At 37.5% G+C, this 19871-nt stretch overlaps 1 protein-coding gene and 1 pseudogene across 2 annotated transcripts in view; both read left to right on the forward strand.

Annotated features, from left to right (window-relative positions):
* Positions 1–19871, forward strand: part of LOC145495045 (uncharacterized) — a 30429-nt pseudogene that overhangs the window by 7892 nt on the left and 2666 nt on the right. The window contains exons 2-3 of the transcript XR_014050367.1: positions 16399–16479; positions 19660–19831. The product of XR_014050367.1 is annotated as an uncharacterized LOC145495045 (transcript). The remainder of the gene's footprint in view (positions 1–16398; positions 16480–19659; positions 19832–19871) is intronic.
* On the forward strand, positions 12696–13466 carry LOC145483596 (uncharacterized). The gene has a single exon (XM_081462161.1). The coding sequence runs from the start codon at positions 12696–12698 to the stop codon at positions 13464–13466; it is 771 nt and encodes a 256-aa protein (XP_081318287.1).

Genomic DNA, 19871 nt, shown 5'->3' on the forward strand with positions numbered 1-19871 from the left:
AAGATGTATCAGTTGAAGTTTCACCGCGCCGTCGGCGCCCCGAACCTTGCAGAGCGCGAAGGATACAACGAACTCGTCGCGGTATGCATTTCGCCGTCGTTGCTGATAAAATGGATTTATCTTCGACCAAAAGGAGGCTAGAAAATGAAAAATATAATTTTTATTGTGTCGTTAATAAATTAGTGTACGTGACGACAACGGTTCGAGAGAATTGTGCACATTTTCATTTCATGTTCGATCTCTCGACCTTTCTTTGCTTTAAACGTGTTTCTGAGGGGCACTTTTTATGCCGTGTTATTACAAGAAATGGAAATTATAAGTAGAGCGGAGTCGTTTGATTATGTTACAGCATATTTTTAGAGGTCTTAGGTCTGCATGGTTTCCGCTGTTAACTGCACGTCGCTTCTCAGAGTTTGACACCTCTGTAATTTGCCATGCCGGCGCCGTGCTTATACTTTGTTTAGGTTCGTTTCTATTGCAAGATATGTTTTAAGGCTGTAAGTATTGGCTCTCCAGGGACAAAGATTAAAATATTCCGTGAACTTATTGCTTTCTTGCATTCTATATTGTGACGCCGCAGGTGACGCCGGGCCCAGCTGTTTGATTAAAACTGTTTGCAAGCACAGTGAGTTGCACGAATATCATATTTATCTTCGTCCAGCTTCTCTTCAGAGACTGCCGTAGCTTTACTTTGGGAAAGCTATACGTTTTCCTAGAGACGTTCTTATGTTTTTTGCATCAATTTGATCGAGTGTATTCAAAGGAGAAACAACAATTACTATGGGATGAAATTGCGCTGCTCGACGTCCACAGTTGAAGTATGACTGACTTTCCATAAATCCAGTGGGTAAGACGGCAACACTGAAAATCACGACCACTAAATTGCCTCGAGACAGACTTGCTTAACCTTTAACGTTGGAACAGATATTATTCGAAATCTCAACCTGAAAGCTAAGTATTGATAAACGCCGCGGATAATGTGGCGGTCGCAGCCCGCGACAAAGCTCAATGCGACAAACTGCTGATTACAGAGGACCCCTCCCTGAGGTTCTCAATTGTCAAAGTGGCACGTGACCAGACCCAACCAGGGTCTCTCTTCGCTCGCTCCAGGGGGCGGTAAGATGAGAGACCCTGGGAACGAGGTTGGATCTATATTTGTTGAAATCTTTTGCACAAATTTACAGAGCCTAGTATGGAGCTGCCATATTGGTGTACTTCCATGGTGCACCAATATGGTGGGCGGAAAATACTGTACACCATCTTCAGGTAGCTTAGTTTGGTTATCTAGGCCACTGATAATTTGCACTAACCTACATTTTACGTAACAACATTTCTACTACTTAAATTTCACAAATGGCTAAAAATCACAGGGTAAGCATATATTTTTTGACAAACACAATCATACTGTAGCTCTACATGTATGTCACACACCGCCATAACTCTGAAATGTAAAATGCACTGATTTCCAAAATATGGAGGACGCTTTTGAGCTGAAACGTTGTCAACATATATACACTCAGTTTGCATCTCTTATGCCTGATGAGGATAGAAACTCTGGTGGCTCTTTTGGATTTTAGAACTTGATGATATCACATGAAAACCATGTATTGGTTCTTACAGCTGTAATGTCTAGCTAAAGTCAAAGTTCCCTGTTGTCTGCAGACTCAGCAGTCAGGGAACTCCAAGGAAGTGGTGACCTCTGATGCCCCACAGCAAGTCTATGGAGTAGTATCGTACCTTATGGAGGCAGGTGTAAAGATGGTCTGCATGGTAACGAGTGGTCTGATGATAATAGCCTTAAAGAGTAAAGTTGCACCTCTGACCCCTATGATTATACTGAGGCTGGAATTAATAAGGGATATTATGGGATTGAGGCTTACCCTGTCAGTCTTTTGAGGATAACTAGAAGTACCTACATGTATTAACTAAATCAGGACCCTTCTACTGTAACAGCACATACATACAGTGTATTACTGGTGGATGCAAGGAAGAGGAAGAGACTTCTTGCCCTTAACTTTGTTGCCAACCACATTGGCAAACAAAAGTTATGCAGTCTTGTGTTCCAGAGAAATCAGCCCGTCAGAACTTGCCAAGTCTTGTCTATGGTGGAATGGCCCTGAGTGGCTGAATAACGAAAAGAGTGAATGGCCACAGATGCAGCCAGTACGCAACCAGTTTGTGCCTAAAACCATTGATGTGACAGAATTTAGCACACCAGAGCTTTGGCAGAAAGTCCAGGAGATAAACTTGGAAGTCTGGAAGAGGTGGCTATCTTGCTATGTGCAAGGCAGAAGTAGTCAGAGATAATTAAGAATTCAAAGGAGGGCGATGTAGTGTTGATTTTAAAACCTACATGTAATCTACCAAGAGGAGGATTGCATGTAAGATGCATTAATTACTGAGACCTACCCAGGCCAGGATGGGCACACAAGGGTTGCCAGGATCTAGTTGTTCATGTCAGACAAGCATGAAACTGGATCTGAATTAGAGATAAACCATGTGTATAGGAAACCACTCCCTTGGTTCTGAGGTTGTCATGAATGAAATGGTGAGTGAATGTTAATGCTTTTATATCACGTCAAAACTGGAAGAGGTTATATCAATTTATTAACTGCGTGGTCAGAGGCTGAGTGCACTGTTTATATTTCACTGATGGGTTTTTGTTTTGTTTTGTTGGTGACATGACCCATGCTTCCCCTAAACAAGACTTTGAATCACTATACTTTTGATGCTTACTTGCTAAGAGCTGTTAACAAACTAACAATTGGTACTAAAAATTAAGAATACTCCTTTGCTGTCTATAAATTGTGAGTATATTTAGTTCTTTTTGGTACTAAAGTGTTTGAAACAAATTGAGTACAGCATATTCATGTTGCAAGGTGTCTAATGACATGCAAGATTTATAAATTTATTAAGTCCAGCATGTCATTCATGCTATTCTCTTTGGCAGCTTGCTAGATATAGGAACCACAACTTCAATCTCAGGGCAAGAAAAAAGTTTGAAATCCTGTTGCCCAATGGGCCAGTACATTTCAGTTTTCAGTTGCCCCCACTAAAATATTTCTTGCCCAATAGGCGTGCAATGTTCAAGCCCCTGGTTATCAAATACATGTACATCAAATTTTGAACTTGGCCTTTGTTTGTTCGATTCACTTTGCTCCTTTGGCTCTTTACTTGAAATGACGAAATGAAATGACAAAAAGAAACACAGAATGGTGGTTTGTCCATCATCATCCTGAATCTAACACATGCTTTAGTAGTGCCAGACTTCTGTTGTATGCAACATCCAATATGGCAGCCAATAAGGCGATTGGAGGGCGAATGTGTGCAAAGTATGCTTGGATTTTAAATTAATCATGGATGCTTTCAACTCATTGTTTTGCTCATCTTGCAGTCTGTAGTGTTAAAATCATTCTTGATTGAAAGTTATCACTAACAAGACTACTGAGGGTAATTTCACCTGCCCACTGCACCACCAAACTTCTATTTTCACTTTCTCAAGGGCCAAATTTTCTTTTCCTTTACTTACTTATCAAGAATACTTTGCTGTTTACATAGTGCAAGATATTTCCCATTTTTTGAGAGTTTGGCCTAGAGCAAGAACTATCAAAATATTTTTATAGCAAAACCTGCGACATCTAGCAAGATTCAATTATAAGTGCATTTGATGCAGTGCAGTTGAAAGCTGATTTTGCTCATGACACTAAATGCTTGGAATAAAATAATAGATAATCGCAGATTGAACTTTTTACCGATAGATGTACACTGTAATGTAATAATCACGGTAAATCCCAGGATAAGGCACCCTTCCAGCAACACAGTATACACAATCTTTATATACCTGTTATGACAAGTTTTGTTTTTGTATGTTCTACTTTTTATATGTAGTCAAACCTCCGGTTGCAACCACCTCTCTTAAGCGACCACCACCAGATCTGAGCGACCAGTTTTCCAAAATACAAAAAGTTTCCAAGTCAAATCACTATATTTGGAACCTCTTGCAAGCGACCACCTCTCTTAGACTTAAGAGACCGTGACCTCTTTTAGAGCAAAAGTTTGAAATTTTCTTTTACATGTTTTTAACCTCTCGTAAGGAACCTCTTGACAGATAATAGGGAGAAAATTGGACTATAACATGTTGCAACATTATCACTTTCCTGGGTAGTGCAAGAGATGGAAATGTCTCAATGGGAAGTAAACTTAAGGAATCAGTATAACCCATTTGACCATCCGCACGCGGTCCGCTCTAGCGTTCGTGGTTTTAACAGAAACCCATATAAACCATATATTTGTTGGAAGGTTAATAACTACAGATTATGACCCGACCTGTTTAAAACGGTAAAAATTTACCTTGTTTCGAAAATGTAAATATCTTTACAAAGGTTCACGAACCCATAAATCAAGGTATACGCCCGCTAAATTTAGGTCAGAGAAAACGATTAACATGGCGTCCGTTTCTTCACACATTGACCTCAAAAACCGTGTCTCAGATTTTTGGCACATGGGTTTGTTATTATTTTACAAGAGGATAAGTTAGAAAAGGGAAAAAAGTAGGACTGCCCGCGAAAAAAAGGCACAACTTTTTAATGAAAAGAATAATCAAAATTCGCAGACACAGTTTTGTCGGTGATCGTTCTGACATTCTCACCGAATTTCAGCCAATTTGGTCCAGGGGCTGCCGACCTGAAACTCGAAATGCACGTACAACTTGCCTATTTTTTACTTTTGAGAAACAGAGAAAAAATAAAATTCGGCGGCATCCAAGTGTTATGAGATTATCACACCAAGGAAGACACTGCAGAAGAATCAACTTTCTGTATAACAATAGGACTGCGACAGTTAACATGGAACAGGAACAAATTTCTGCAACGGCACGTGGTAAATTATTCACCAGTGAATAAACCGCTTTTTCATGTGTGAAGTCAGAATTCCAAAGTTAGTAAACGTGAAATTATCTTTTGATTTACTATATTAGCGTTCAAAATTTTATGTATCAGTTGACTAATCTTCAAAATTATGACCATGTCACTGTTAACATGCCGAAGGCTCCTAGAGGGTCCCCAAGAAAATGCAAGCGCGCAAAGGGAAACGCTGGTGCGGACCTCGTAAACAGGACTTCATCGACTGATGTTGATGCAAAGGCAAAGATGCTGGAAGAAATGACAATAGCTGGGTAAGAAAAAAAATGTTGCACTGCTGATTCTAATTTTGTGCAATCAATGTGCCTTTCAACTTCGTCCACTTCTCTTCGTCAATCTCCTCTGCTTCGACAGTTTCTTGCAACAGTATTTTAGCGCGGCTTGCGCTCATTTCGGCTTGCTCGCTGGCTTCGTGATCGCGATCGTTGTTGAGTTCATCCAGCAAATTTTTTCTTGATTGTAAAACGACCCTTTGTCGTTTTCCGCTAATTTAGCGGCCCACTCTTTGTTGAAAGTGTTTTTCGCCTTCTTTGGCCTTCCTTTAACTGATGAAAACGGGCAAGATTGCTCTTTCTTCTTTGAAGACATCTGGCACTGATTATGGCGCGCGAATCGCGTGTCAACTCAGCATGATCTTGATGTCATGTGACTTCTTGCCTCGATAATTAATTCATTTGACAGAACTTGCCAACTCTCAATTAAGTAATTAATATGCAAAAAATCTTTCTCGCGCAATAACTAGCGGCAGATATAATATTTTTTCGTGGAGTTTTTTTTATCTTAAAGATTGCCTTAAGATTTATCCAACCACTTAAAAAAGTAAAACCATGCAAAATGGCAAATTTTCCCCTTACTGATACCTTAAGGATTTTTCTCAAAATTGACTTTTCACACTAATAAAACATTTAAAAATTTAAAGAAAAAATGCGGGCACATACATTTACACTGCACTTTATCAGTCTTAAAAGTGACAACCTTAGATGTCTTATAATACAGAAAATTTGAACTGATTTCCTGATTCACTGGAAAATTGCAGTTACACTGTAGATCAATGACTCTGACTGGCTCCCCGCTAAATGAAATTTCAAAATGAAATTTCAAAACCAGTGAGAATTCTTGCTAATGCAGACAAAGTAGAAATTCTTTGGTTCATACATTGTAGAACTTTTCGCTGGCAGCAGCCTCAATCATGGGCCAAATATGATTTGCAAAATACTACAAAGTCTCTGAAAATCAGCCATATTAATATCTTTAACAGGACATTACTTCCTTCAGTAAAGTTTGTGATTAACAATTAGGTAGATGTGTGCTTATAAAACTTTGGGCAGTTATTTTGATGCCGGGCTCACATATACAACTATGGAGCACATTGGCTTTAAAATTTTACGTGTGGAAAAAAACAAAAAACAAAATTAAGTTGACTACTACAGCCTGTAGATTTTACTTGATTACATTATTTTGTTGGCTACATTTTGTTGACTAGGTCAAGCGATTACAAATAATGCAGTCTGTAGATCGGCCAAGGTTGAAATTATTTGGAATGGACAAAAAACAATAATCTGAAACCAAGATTTTATGAATGAGGCTGAGCCAAGAAACAGCAGTGCAAATGCTTTCTATTTTTTTCACCAGTTGGTGAGTGGAAAAATCATCAGCCGATGGAATCACTCAGTTTGTGTACATTAAGCCAGCACAGTATTTGTGCCAACACACACATACATTCTGACCACACTAAGACAAGACATTCAATAATGTGAAAAGTTTTTAATTTTGTGATGTATTATAAGCAGTCAACTGATGCAAAATGTATCCTTTATGTACTGTATTATGGTGCCGTTACTGTGCCTGACTTACAATTAAGAGCCCCTCCTGAAGTGGCCCAAAAATGGGGAAACATCACATATTCTTTATCTATTGTAGTAGCACGAGACCTTGAGGCATAAAAGGCAACTGGAGACTACGCAGTGAATGTACCTTGACCAGTTGAGATACTTACATGTAGTGCATCTTGACCACCAAATAATAATTTTCTTTGGAATCTACTTTCACTTAGCTTTCTTACTGACGTACTGACCGTAGAAATCTGTGCAGATATGCATCAGAAAACAAATATTTATTTGATACTTGAAAGATGCATGGATCGTGTTGCAATTTGATGGTAATTTTGGCTTAAAACAGCATGATTTTTTGGCTCTTTATCATACAATGGCCTCTAAATGTTAAAATACTGCGGAATCTGCATTCCTGTTGTTTTCAAATGGCATATTTAACTCGGAAATCCCTGTGAAGTTGAAAGATATTAAATAGATCATGTTGCAATTCAACAGAAAGTACATGTAGGGTGAAATGTGGCATGAGTTTTTTGGCTGTTTAACGTATCGTTGTCTCTTAATCATTACCTGTGTACTGTGTACTGCGGAATCTACCTTTACTTAGCTCTCAAGTGGCATATTTCACTTAGAAATCTATGCAGATTTAGCGGAGAACAACAATTAGCTACCTGAGTTGGTTAGCGCTGTGATGAAGGATAAATGGATCGTGTTGTAATTCAACGGAAAGTAGAGAGAAGTATGGTATGATTTTTCACTGTTTAACGTATCTTGGCTTCTAGATCATTACGTACAGTGCAGAATCTACATTCACCTAGCTTTCAAATGGCGCATTTAACTTAGAAATCGTGGAGATATAGTGGGGAAAAAATTTGGTTCGCGCTCTGACTGGTGAATTAATTTTAAGAACTTATTGACCACACTGTGACCCAACAAAGTGGAATCACGGCACCAGTTATAAGTTATTTACTCAAACAGACCTCAAAATAACTTACAGTAGTTTCAACAATTCTACGTTCTCTTATACACGTAATTACAGCTACAAAATAGCATATTACTTGAAAAATCCTCTCTAAAAACCAATTATTTAGCTGATACGAAAAAGCAGTTTTACACATGGGCAGCTCATGCTTCTGTTCTTTAGCTTGCAAGTTGTTTAAACAACAACATAATCATAAAAAAGTGGGCATACAAGGCTGACTAACCTACAAGTGGAGTGACCTAAATCTTTAGCCAAAACTTTTTAAATAATAACTGAATAGTCTGTATGCATCCTGTGATCCCCAACAGGCCTCTCTGTGGCGCAATAAGAATAATTATTTCTGACTAATTTGCCACTCAATTATCAGAAATTACATTATATGCCACGGCCAGAAAGGGTTGCTTGCACACATTTTTCTGCACCTCATGCTGGCTAGTAATCAGCGAATTGGAATGGTGATCCATCTGAAATGAAAGTTGTCAACAAGGTCAGTCTTTCTCTGTTCCCAGCTGTAAAGACAGTCAGCAGAAGCTATCCTTTTGTTTTTTGTATGGGTTTTATACATTGGATTGTGCAGAACATAAAACTTTATACTACTATTTTACTATACCATTAAATAAATATAATTTATGCTTTTACATAGTTAACACGAGTTAGATGTACATTGCTATCTTTGAGGTAGAAAATCAAGTGGAAAAAAATGACAAAACAATAGGAAAAGAAGAAGTTCCTTTTTGTGGGAAAAAAATATACATGCAACTTAATCCTGCAAATTAAAGTGAACATTTTTGTCACTGATCACTACGTAAACTCTGTAGTTTTTGTTGCTGAATTCAAGGGACTATTGTTTTGGATGGTTGTTGCTTTGCTTGAAGTGTTTTGTTGTGATATTCAAAATAATTTCTGTCGCAGATCATTTTGCTCCAAGCTGTTGTTTCAATCTGTTGCTGATTGCCACAATGTTACTGCTGGACATGAGCTTTTTTGTGTAGCTGATCACAAAAAAGCAACAATTGTATTATTTTGTCACTGAGCAGGGTGAGATACATGTATTATTTCTGTTGCTGATCTCAATGCAATGTTGCCTTATCACCTGTTCAAAATAAATTCAGCCACTCAACTGAAAGTTATTTTATTTTATGATTGCGATCTACTTGCTCAAACATAACTCATGCCTTTCAGGGTTTAGAGCAGTTGTTTATGGGCTATGGATATTTATGCTCATTTGTTTCTGTACACATCCTTACTGTACACGAAGCTCATGCCACATTATCAAGTATGAGCATTGAGGAAGAAATACATGATTGTACGAACAAGTAAAGGGCTTCCCCTTGGTTCCGGTTGCATTAAATTCACCTGCAGTTTGTTCTCTTAAATGATACTTCCTTTACTGATCCCCCCTCACTCAAACAAACAACAAACAAATATGACCATGAGAAGATTTGGGCATGAACGACCTTAATAAGGTACAACATAATGTAAATTTTTTTACTGTGTTGAAAAATATTAATTTTTATGTTGTTGCACTTCAAATGATTACAATAATATTATGCAATGCTCAAACAATTTGTTAGTTCTTTTCCCTGTAATAAGTAAAATTATAGTGAAATAAAATTTAATGTCTTTCTGTCATCCAAGTATCATTTGAAGCATTAGGCCTACATAATTGTAAATTTTCAGGCCACAAAATCCAATATTTCCTCGCATAAGAAGTTGTTGATTCGATCTCTTGCATCGATTATTCACTCCAGAAATACACATGATTTTCTTTATTAGTTTTAACCATATTAATGTTACTTATAAACTGAAAGTTCATTGTTTTTTCATGTGTAGTGTCATTCAAAATTCCTTTATCACTCACTGAAGTTTTCATTTTAAAGGAAACAGACTTTGTACTATGTTGAGTTCAGTCTATATGTACATGTGCTTACCTTTAGTAGAACTGACCTTTCCTTTCCCATGCACCATGATAGGCATTTCACCTTTTATAGGTTATTGACTAAGCCTTTTGTGGTCAAGATTGCAAGAAATTTAAGCCTCATTATTTTTATTACATGATTGCATGCTTATGGACTTCTGTGAATCTAGGATTTTTTGATATGGCTTAAAAGGATGACAAAAATCTGCCTAAAACATTTTGCAGGTTGTTTTTCTTAGTTCACTGGATCAAATTACATTTTTAAAAAAATTACAACTTAATTGCAACAATGGTGATAAAATAATATTGTAGCTTAATTGTGAGTTATTGAGAGTTAACTTCTTCAAATACATGTAATTTGTAGAAACTGTACAGGTTTAAGGACCTTTACTTGGGAAGCAAAATTATGTAATGCAGGAAAAATTGGCAACAAAGCAAAGAGAGCTACAAATTTTGCAAACTTACCATCTTTCACTGTGCTTGTGTTGGTGCCATAAAACGTTTTGGTAGTTAAACCAAGAAATCATGACAGACAAAGAATTTTTGAACATTTTGCATGATATAGTTTATTATGGAGGCAAAATTTAGAAGAGATATCTGTCTAGATCTGATGCATGCTTACAAAAATTAATTGCAAAAAACTTGCAACAACTTTGCAACAAACTTGCAAAAATATGCTTTTCATCTGTAGAAACTCAAATTGATTTCTTGGTCCACCTTGGATATGCATGTTGCAGATTACTGCTTTCAAGTTTTGCATGTGTGTATACAATGTACAAATTATTCTTGACTGTTATAAATTAACAATGTATCATTGAAATGGATAAGCAGATTTCTCACAGGGCAGGATGCCAAGAAACAAAGTTAACTCAGGCAGTGCTGTTGTGAGCTATTGTATATTGTCATCTTACATGTAGTTCATGCATTAGCAAGAAATCATGGCTCATAAAAGGTGCACCTATAACAAAGTAATTTGGGAAAATCTTTCTCTGCCTTTCAGTTTTCTAGTTTACAACACATTCAGATGAAAGAACATTTTATAAAAAATAGTAAAAGTTGATTAATCAAGGAACGTTTAGTCAGGTTTCAGATGTTAAACAATTAAGAGATGCCGAAGTAGACCTTGTCTGTTAGAGGATTGACTCCGGTATGTGAAATAGGTTTTTTGAAGAAGTTGCAGATTGACAAAAAAAAAATGTTCAAAAAATGCTATAATGTATTTTGGGTTCCAAATTGATGCGTTTCGTTGGTGCAGGGTGGCTGTATTTCCACATGCATGTAGTTCACTAGTTTAAAACCCTACTGTGGTTTCTGACATGGAGCCTAGTTTAGCCATAGTGCTATGATCACTCTGTACCTCAGCTTGGTGTATCTGATAGCACTACAGTGTTCATGTAGGATGTTCCTAAGTACTGTGACATTACAAGTGCTTAGTAAGACCCTGCAGAAAATAAAGGTGTTACATGTCAGATGATCTGCCCGTTAAAGTGAACAATAACAATCAAGACCCTGCAAGGGGAAAGTTAAATTTATTATCAAGTGAAGATAATTATGACACTCTGCTGTGTAAATCCCAGCATAACCTAGGATTGGAATATTGCCTTGTAATAAAACAGAGGTAGACTAAATTTTAACATCAGATTACATTTAAGAAAAATTCGAGCCATTTCAGTGTATACCATTTGGGGGACTTAATTTAATTAGTTGCTGATGGAAATCTATATTTCAAGTGGAAGCAGTTTAAAATAATAATAATTATTATTTTGTTATTCTCAGATGACAACATACAAACAACAAATTGTAGAAAGAGAAAAGGAAAAAATGAACAGAAAAAAATCTTAGGTAGCCCAACCAAAACTACATATATGATTGATATTCAGTCTGTTGTTTCTGTTCTCAGTGTTGACATGGCTAATGTTGTTGACTGTGTCAAAATATAGATTCTAGAGTGCATAATTCTACCAGGCCAATTACTGCTTCGGGAATCGTTTTTTCTTTCCGAACACATTGCAGAGGCTACTTCCGCTTTTACAGCAAAGAAATACAGACTGAGTTGATTGAGAATCAAGGCAGACACCCGTCTCCTTTGAGAACACACAACCAAATGACCAAAGTTGCATTACATGGATTCAAACAATAGCTGATGAGTATAAAAGAGTAGTCAGTGAAAATGTTCATAAAATAATGGAAAGTCTAATGGCAGAGACTAGCCAAATGTTAATTGTTTCCCAATTCTCCATTAGACTGTCAATTCATGCATTACTCCAGAATTTTAGAGCTCTTGATTTAATTGCTGAACATGTTCATGTAGGGTAACATTCAAGAAGCATGGGTCAATTTTTTTGTAGAAAGGGTTTTTTTTCCATTAATATTAAGAAAGATAATACAGATCTTCGGTGTTCTTACAATGCATATTTTGTTTTTAATCATCTCATTTACATTCGACTACAAGGCGTAAAATGTTAACAAAAATGTTTTCAATCAGCCTGTTTCAAAGCTGCACATTCAGTTGTCAGTATCTCTGATCGAGTTTTATAAACCTGGGAGCCAGCGAGCCATGCGAGCCAAGGGGCGAGCCATGCGAGCCATGCGAGCCATGCGAGTCATGCGTGTCATGTTAGCCACAGTACAAATGTTAAGAATTTTTATGTTACATTTATATTCGCATGAGAACAAGAGCAAGAGCAACGGAACAAGATGAATAAGATCGCAATACACGTATTAAATTCTTGCAGCGACTACACAAACCGTCACTAAGGACGTTTTTTGAATTAGCCAATCAGAACAAGAACAAGAGCAACGGAACAAGATGAATAAGATCGCAATACACGTATTAAATTCTTGCAGCGACTACACAAACCGTCACCAAGACGTTTTTTGAATCGGCCAATCAGAAGCCAAGCTGAAAAAATCAAATAGCTACAAATGCCTCACAATGCACGGAAAGCCGATAAGGGTACCACAACTGTCATAATGAACAGAACAGATAAATTCAACGAGGGTCAAGTCCAACTTGATGATATACATACCGACCCTTCGACAAACCTATGGTTGACACCACGGCCAAAAACGTTCATCGATTGATTCGATCGCTACTTCAAGAAGGCCACACAGACGAAATGACGGCCAAATGGCTCTCCCTTACGCCCGACCCTCCGCGAATACCAGTGTTTTACACACTTACAAGGATTCACAAACCGACACCTGTCGGTAGACCTATTATATCTAGGTATGACGGCCCTACAGAAAGGATCTCATCTTTTGCTGACCACCTTCTTCAGCCGATAGCACAAAGACAAGCCTCGTACCTTAAAGATACAGCAGACTTTCTTAACTTCATCGAGAAGACTAAACTACCTAAGAACACCATTCTTGTCTCAATGGACGTCACCAGCCTCTACACAAACATACCACAGGAAGAGGGTATTACCACAGTATGCGAAGCATACGAAGAGTTTTATCACGAGAACCCTCCAATTCCTAGGTATTTAAGAGAAATACTCACTCTGATTTTACAAGAAAACTCGTTCCAATTCGGGGGAAAAGATTACCTCCAAACTCATGGAACAGCCATGAAAACGAAAATGGCCGTAGCTTTTACTAACATATTTATGGCCAAAATAGAAATAGAAATGCTCAGACAAAGCAACACGAAACCCATCTTTTGGAAAAGATTCATCGATGACGTCATATCTATGTGGAACACAAGTAAAGACAAAATAAGAGATTTCCTTCTAACGGCTAACAGTTTTCACCCAACGATCAAATTCACGGCTGAAATCTCAGAAACAGAACTACGTTATACGTTCTACACATAACAAAAATATGAAACAAAGAAAAAAATTCGTCCAACTCAGGGCAGCCATTACTATGACGCAAGACTTGGCACGATGTACAGATGTTTAGAGCATTTTTCATATTTGACGCACTAACAATAGTTCTGGCAACCGAAGCGAGATTAGGACTTTTTCTGGGAATATTTCAATTTTAGGCACTTTTGTAGATAAATTTAAAATTAATTTCCCAGGGAAAGAGAGAGTACCCTAAGAGCGAGGTTGTACCGTTTATACTCGTCCCCAGGGTCATCTCCGCTTTCAAGATGACGAGCGGGCGGTTTATAGCGGTAGTTTAATTTAGTGATAGTCGGGCGCTAGATGTTTCTTGGTGAAATGATCGACGACCTCCCAGACCGATCGAAGAAAAAAAAAAGATACTCGCAAAAATGGCTCGCATGACTCGCATGGCTCGCGTGGCTCGCATGGCTCGCACCGTGGCTCGCATGGCTCGCTGGCTCGCAGATTTAGCAGACCCTCTCTGATCACTGTTTATAGCTTATTGAGTAACCCTATAATAGTTATTGCCATGAGTTTTCAAATGATTTTGTTTGTGCGAGTCTCACAGCAGAAAGTGTAGGGACACTGCAATCTTACAAGAGCATGCTAGAGAGCTGATAGTGCACCAGCTGAAATTTTCTTTGTCTTGAATCCTTCACCTAGAGATATGTTTACCTCGACTTCGTGATAGAGAATTGGAAAACTATTGGTTTGAAAATGGTTTCCGCGAATCGGCGCAATTTAATAATTTAAGTGAATACATTTAACGCATAATTTGGCGAAAAGTGAATTTTATACCTGTCAAACCACTGTAAAATTGAAAAGCTGCTTAATTAAGTTATTCACAATTCAGCTACGTGTAGATACATAGAAAAGTTGTTTACTCAGAAAAATAATACGTCAGTTTTCGTGCTTTGAGCGAAAACCCCGACTATATTAAGTAAGAAGAAACTGAAATTCGTAACAATATAAAAATGATGGCGTACAAAAGCCAGTGAGGAGCAGTTCTGTAGTTGTATCTATTCTATTTAGCAAGCGGAAACTTTCGACCGAACTTCTAGACTGTAATTGTTTAGTTGTAACAAAACGTCTTGTAAAGTAAATATTGGTTTTTCTTCGACATTTTCTGCCAAATTAACCAATAACTGCTACTTCCGTGATCATCGCGGGACGGGAAGTCTGTGTCAAGAGATGAGAGTCATGTATTTCAATACAGGAATCGCGGGACTTTGTTAATTTGTGTCAGTCTCGAGGGAAAAGGGATGGGACCAGGAAGTTCGTTTTGAGTTATGCTTGTCAGATATTTTTTTCAAGTTTATCTACGAACAACAACAACAACAACAACAAAATAACGTACCTCACAAGCACAAAAACATTGACAGTCTAAATGAGCAACTTGAAAAAGGAAATCTTGGTTTGAAAGATGCTCAAATCACGTAGACTGTCTGCGTGCTACTTATACATGTACGATCAATGAGAGCGACGCAACAGGTGAAATAGTTTATCGTGATGAGGACTCACAACTGTCACCACTTAATAATAAGTAAGAAGGTAAGACTACATTATTTTCTCAAATGAGAGAGCACGCGCTTGTTGATCGGAGGTTTGTTTACAATTTTATTCAGAACCAAAATGAACTTGACGACTACGCTGTTGATGTGATGCAATTTTACACAGTTCTGAGCATTCACGCTAGTGTTTTTGAGGTGCAACTGAGGCAGCAAGAGAAAATCGAAACAAGTCATTGTCGATCGACTACCATAGTAGCTAAGGTGATAGCAATTTAGAACCTAACAAAGCAAAATTGTCATTCTATTCCATGTGATGACGAGCCAAAAGGGACGTGCTTGTATTTGTTTTCCACGTGAAACAGCGGAGAGAACGAGGAAGGGAATTTTGAGTATTTAATGGCATCATAGTGACTTTACACTCTTGTATCAATAGAGAAGTAATTTTGGAGCCAGACTGCAGGCAATGAAGCCTAATACGACACAGAACTTCTTGCAGAAGTGTTATTAGAATAGGACATACGGCTAGTGCTGTTTTTCTTTTTATTTTGGCTAGTTTAGCCGTTTAGAGAAAGAGAGAAATTTATACGATCTAGTTAAAAACATATAATTGTATTGTATTTACAAATTTTCAACAACCCAAAGTATGTTCTTTTCAAGATCTCAGCCTCGGTTCTTATCCTTAAATATTCTTAAATTTCAGCTTCAATATTCTAATAAAATATATTCCTATAGAAGAAAAAAAAAGTGTAATGAGGAAAGCTGTGCGCATGAAACAATCTGGTCCGCTTAGACGAGTTGCATATTTTCTCTTCCCCCATGGGCCGATTCCAAGAATTGAGCGGGCTCGGTGAATAATGGACTAAAAGTAATCTACAAGAATATACAACCGAGAAAGTACATTTTTTCCGCAATCGTTAAACGAGCTTAGTAAATCTTCTAAGTCCAGTCGGTGCGAATGCATATTTCAGTTTTATTTTTATTGCTAATTTACTGCCTATTCAAAAGGTTCTTCCTGATTTAGCTTGCGTAGCTTGGCGGTTTAAGTAATCTTTTAACCAATTTGAGCGCTGATTAAGCAGTATCTTTCGCCGAGCGAAAGATACGGGTCGTGCTCCGAGAGAGAAATGTGATTGTCTGTGACGCTTAAAAACCAAGTGCGAATAGCGTGGGGCAGAGGAGCGAAACTGAGAAGGTCTGAGAAAAAAAGGAATCTAGTTCAAGTTGCGTTTCGATTGACAGCGTGGCTATAGTTAATTGTTGTTAACTTTGTCAGGCATTTGGTATTTTGGTTTTTCTACCGCAAAGCTCTTTTAATTAGCCAATAGAGTTTTATTTCTAATTCTGTGTCTGTTTAACAATCCATGCTATACTATTTTTTTTACTAATGCTGAATATCTCATTATTAGACTGAGGTAATTGGGTCTTGCAGCATGTTTACACGTGCCTTCCTTACCAAGAGAAACAAGAGATGAAAGTTATTGAGTGCGGTAAGTACCAAAGTAGATTTTTTCTTTTTTCCCTACGTTGCTGCGTCCACAGAAATACCGTAAGTATTGTTGCTAATTAACTATGTTATTTAGGATTTTTGTAAAGACGGCCGTTTGATAAACTTTGAAGCCAAAGAACAAACATTGTCTGTGGTCTTTATTGATCTAACCAAAAAAACTCATTTTACTAAACGCGTTTTAGCCAAAGATTTGCATCTATACGTTCTCCATTAGTAGTGCTTTTTCAGTACGTTGACAAAATAAAAAAAAATTAAAAATCAAGTGAAAATTCTTATTTTACTCCTCTATTCTTGATTTAGATTAGTGGTTGTCAAGACCAGAAAAAAAAATCGTTACAGACGAATACTTCCAGTCGTTCAAAGAACAAATTGATTCTCCCTTCACGTTTGTCCTTCGCAACAGACATAGAAAAGCAAAATAAAGTTTGTTACCGGTTAACGTTGCTTTCTCCTCGTAACATTGTCCGAGGAGTTCACTGAGTATTTTGCGCCATAGTTTGTATTTTCTTCGTCGGATATTAAAACAGGACCGACGAGCGCATATAATCCAGCGCTGCTATCACAAGCAAGATTAGTGTAATATTGCCAAAAAAAAAAAAAAAAAAAAGAATGAAAAGAATTCCTTTTGAATTCAGAACTAATCGCCGATAACAATCTTCAGAAACAACGTGACGTTCGTCACAATTTTTATTTTCAGTAATTTTAAAAATTTTGTCAGTAGACTTTATTTACAGAAATTGGCAGTGAAACTAGGTTGAAAAGCGTCTTTTGAGTAACCTTGAGCAATGCGGAAACGGGTCTCCATGAAACTCTCGTTATCATTTTGGGAATCAACTGAACTTTACCGCACTATGAGAAGTATTTCTTAACGCAGCGCTAAAAGAAACACTTTTAAATTATGTTGCTTGCAAGGATAGTTTTTCCTACTGTCAACTGACTAAAAACTGGCAAATTGAGTGTGTTTTTATGTATCATCGTAGTATGACTGAGGCAAATCCATTCTATATTTAGCTGCTTGTTTAGAAGAGGTTTGGGCGGGCCACGCGCCGTAGAATTTTTCCTGTTGCGTTTGTACTTTTTTTTAACTCTATATTGAAATCGTCTTTCATAGCGGGCGAAGGTTTTATATGCCGACCCGAGATATTGAGTAAAGTATGTTCTGTGATTCGTTCTATGAGCTTGGAATAATAAATCAATAAGCCTTCATGCAAGTGAAAGAAATGATATATTTAATTAATCTCTTGACTGCCTCCCGAGATAGTAGAAGGGGATTTTTTAAGCCCCTTGCAGCCTTGCATTTTCAGTAGACTTGCAAGAACCGGGGGTTTGTTTCATTTCTGTCAACGAGGATTCTCAGAGTTGTTTTAACGGAAATGAACCAATGAAGTCAATGCTAATAAATTCAGTAGGAGAAGCTCTTTCTGGCTTTTTCGAGATCATTCTGCGGTTGTAAACATCTGCTATACGCACTGAGTTCATCTGGTTTGTATAGTAGTAGAGTTACTTGTGTTTTTGTTTTCTTTTTCGCATCCCGGAATCTTTTCCAAGAACCAAAACTAGTGATATCAGATAATCTACATGGCCAAACTAGGCCAAACGGAGAAATGCATTTCTCATTAATCTCTTTACACCCGTATTAAATGCAGTGCATTCTAATGCTAATGTAGTTTTAAAATAAAGTTTTATTACTTATTCAGTTTTACCAGCTTAATCCGCCGCATAGTCGGTAGCGAAGAAGATGTCCGATTTTGAATTTTAAATTGTTCCAAATTATAAAAGTATATTATTTACTGTATTGGTTTTACTTTCAAGCGAGATTATGCATTTGATATACTTTACCCAGTTTTACTTGTAGGTTACTTAGGTGCTAGTTAGTTACACACGACCCCGCAAGCATATAGTGCTGTCATTCTCATCGTGTTTAAATAAAGCATCTTACTAACTTCGCTGTATGTCCAGGCATCCGATTCGGTTAGGTAGTTGTGCAGTGCAGTGGTTGATTTAAAAAAATAAGCATTTTTTGTAAAAATATTGAGACCATTATACGACATGTTATATCTTATAGACATTGGTTTTGGTGGCATGGTGTTGAAAATTAGGAATCTAGGTTCGAAGCACGTATTTGTTTGTTTGTTTTTTACATTTTCCTCGTGCTTTCTCTCAGAAGGAAGTTTTATTTCAGATATGGTTAAGCTTTTTGAAGGTGCCCAATTTTGGTCACTTAACTAATATTGTGAAAATACGGGAAAGTATTTTGTCATTTTCTTGTTTAATGCGAATCCAACGTGAAATTAGCGATTTCGCTTCTTATTCTGTGAATAATAAGGATATTTTCGGACAGTCTTTCCTTCCTGTAAGGGGGGATCATTAGACCATTGATCTTGTGGGAGAGACAAGTCCCCCTATAAAATGTCGTGCAGGCGCGGCAAACGGAAAAACTACTCTTTCCTAATAATCAGGTAGCTATGAACAAGCTATGCAAAACCTCAGCTTTCTCAAGCATGTTTCGTTATTTAGTTATTTAGTTATTTAGTTATCTTTGCTCGTCGTGCGGTTGAGAGACCTGCCATCGGCAGTCCTTTCGCTATGGCCGCGGGCTCCCCATCGGAATGTTCACCTAATTTCTAATTTCTAGCTGAGTACAAATAAAGTTGTTGTTGTTGTTGTGACAAGACCGAGCGACGGCTTGCGAAACTACTCGCTGCATGTCTCAAAACGTAAGTGTTTTCAAGGAAAATACCTCTCAAAAGTATTCGCTCTTTTCGATTTCTTTCTCTAAATGTTGTGACCAAAGATTAATTCAGAAGGCAGATAATCACTGAACAAACGGTGTCGCTAGTGAAAAGCAGAAAACATAATAGATAGATTGTTTACGCGGCTGAGTTACGTGTAAGTTTTCGTGTTCTGAATGGCATTAATATTAATCGTGGTTCAAAATAGTACATTTTCCTAAGCCGTGGCTATAAATTGCCATAATTTGGTTTGCTTGTAAATCAGCCCTGTTTGAGTCAAAGAAGAGCAAGTCAAGGCAGAAGTTTTGAAGTTCAATTTCAGATGAAGATGATTTGTCAGTTGACCTCAGTCCTTGTGGGCTTGTTTTTGTTTCAGTAGTAATGCGGCGTTATGTCGGTAACGTTTTTCGTCATGTTTACATTGACAGATGCCGAAACACAAGAATTCCTGCAAATGAAGATTTTCAATCGAAACTTTCGAGTCTCCGATTCTGAGATGCATGCAATGCTAAAGAAGGCAAAGCTCATGGGTCATGGATACAAAAGGAAGTTACCATGAAGCAGAGGCAGAATGCTGATAATGGCAAACTAGAATACGAGGTATTATTGCTATTCTGTGCGTGATTTCTAAGTGTGAATG

This window comes from Orbicella franksi, chromosome 1, assembly GCF_964199315.1.
Source record: "Orbicella franksi chromosome 1, jaOrbFran1.1, whole genome shotgun sequence".
Taxonomy (NCBI): Eukaryota; Metazoa; Cnidaria; class Anthozoa; order Scleractinia; family Merulinidae; genus Orbicella; species Orbicella franksi.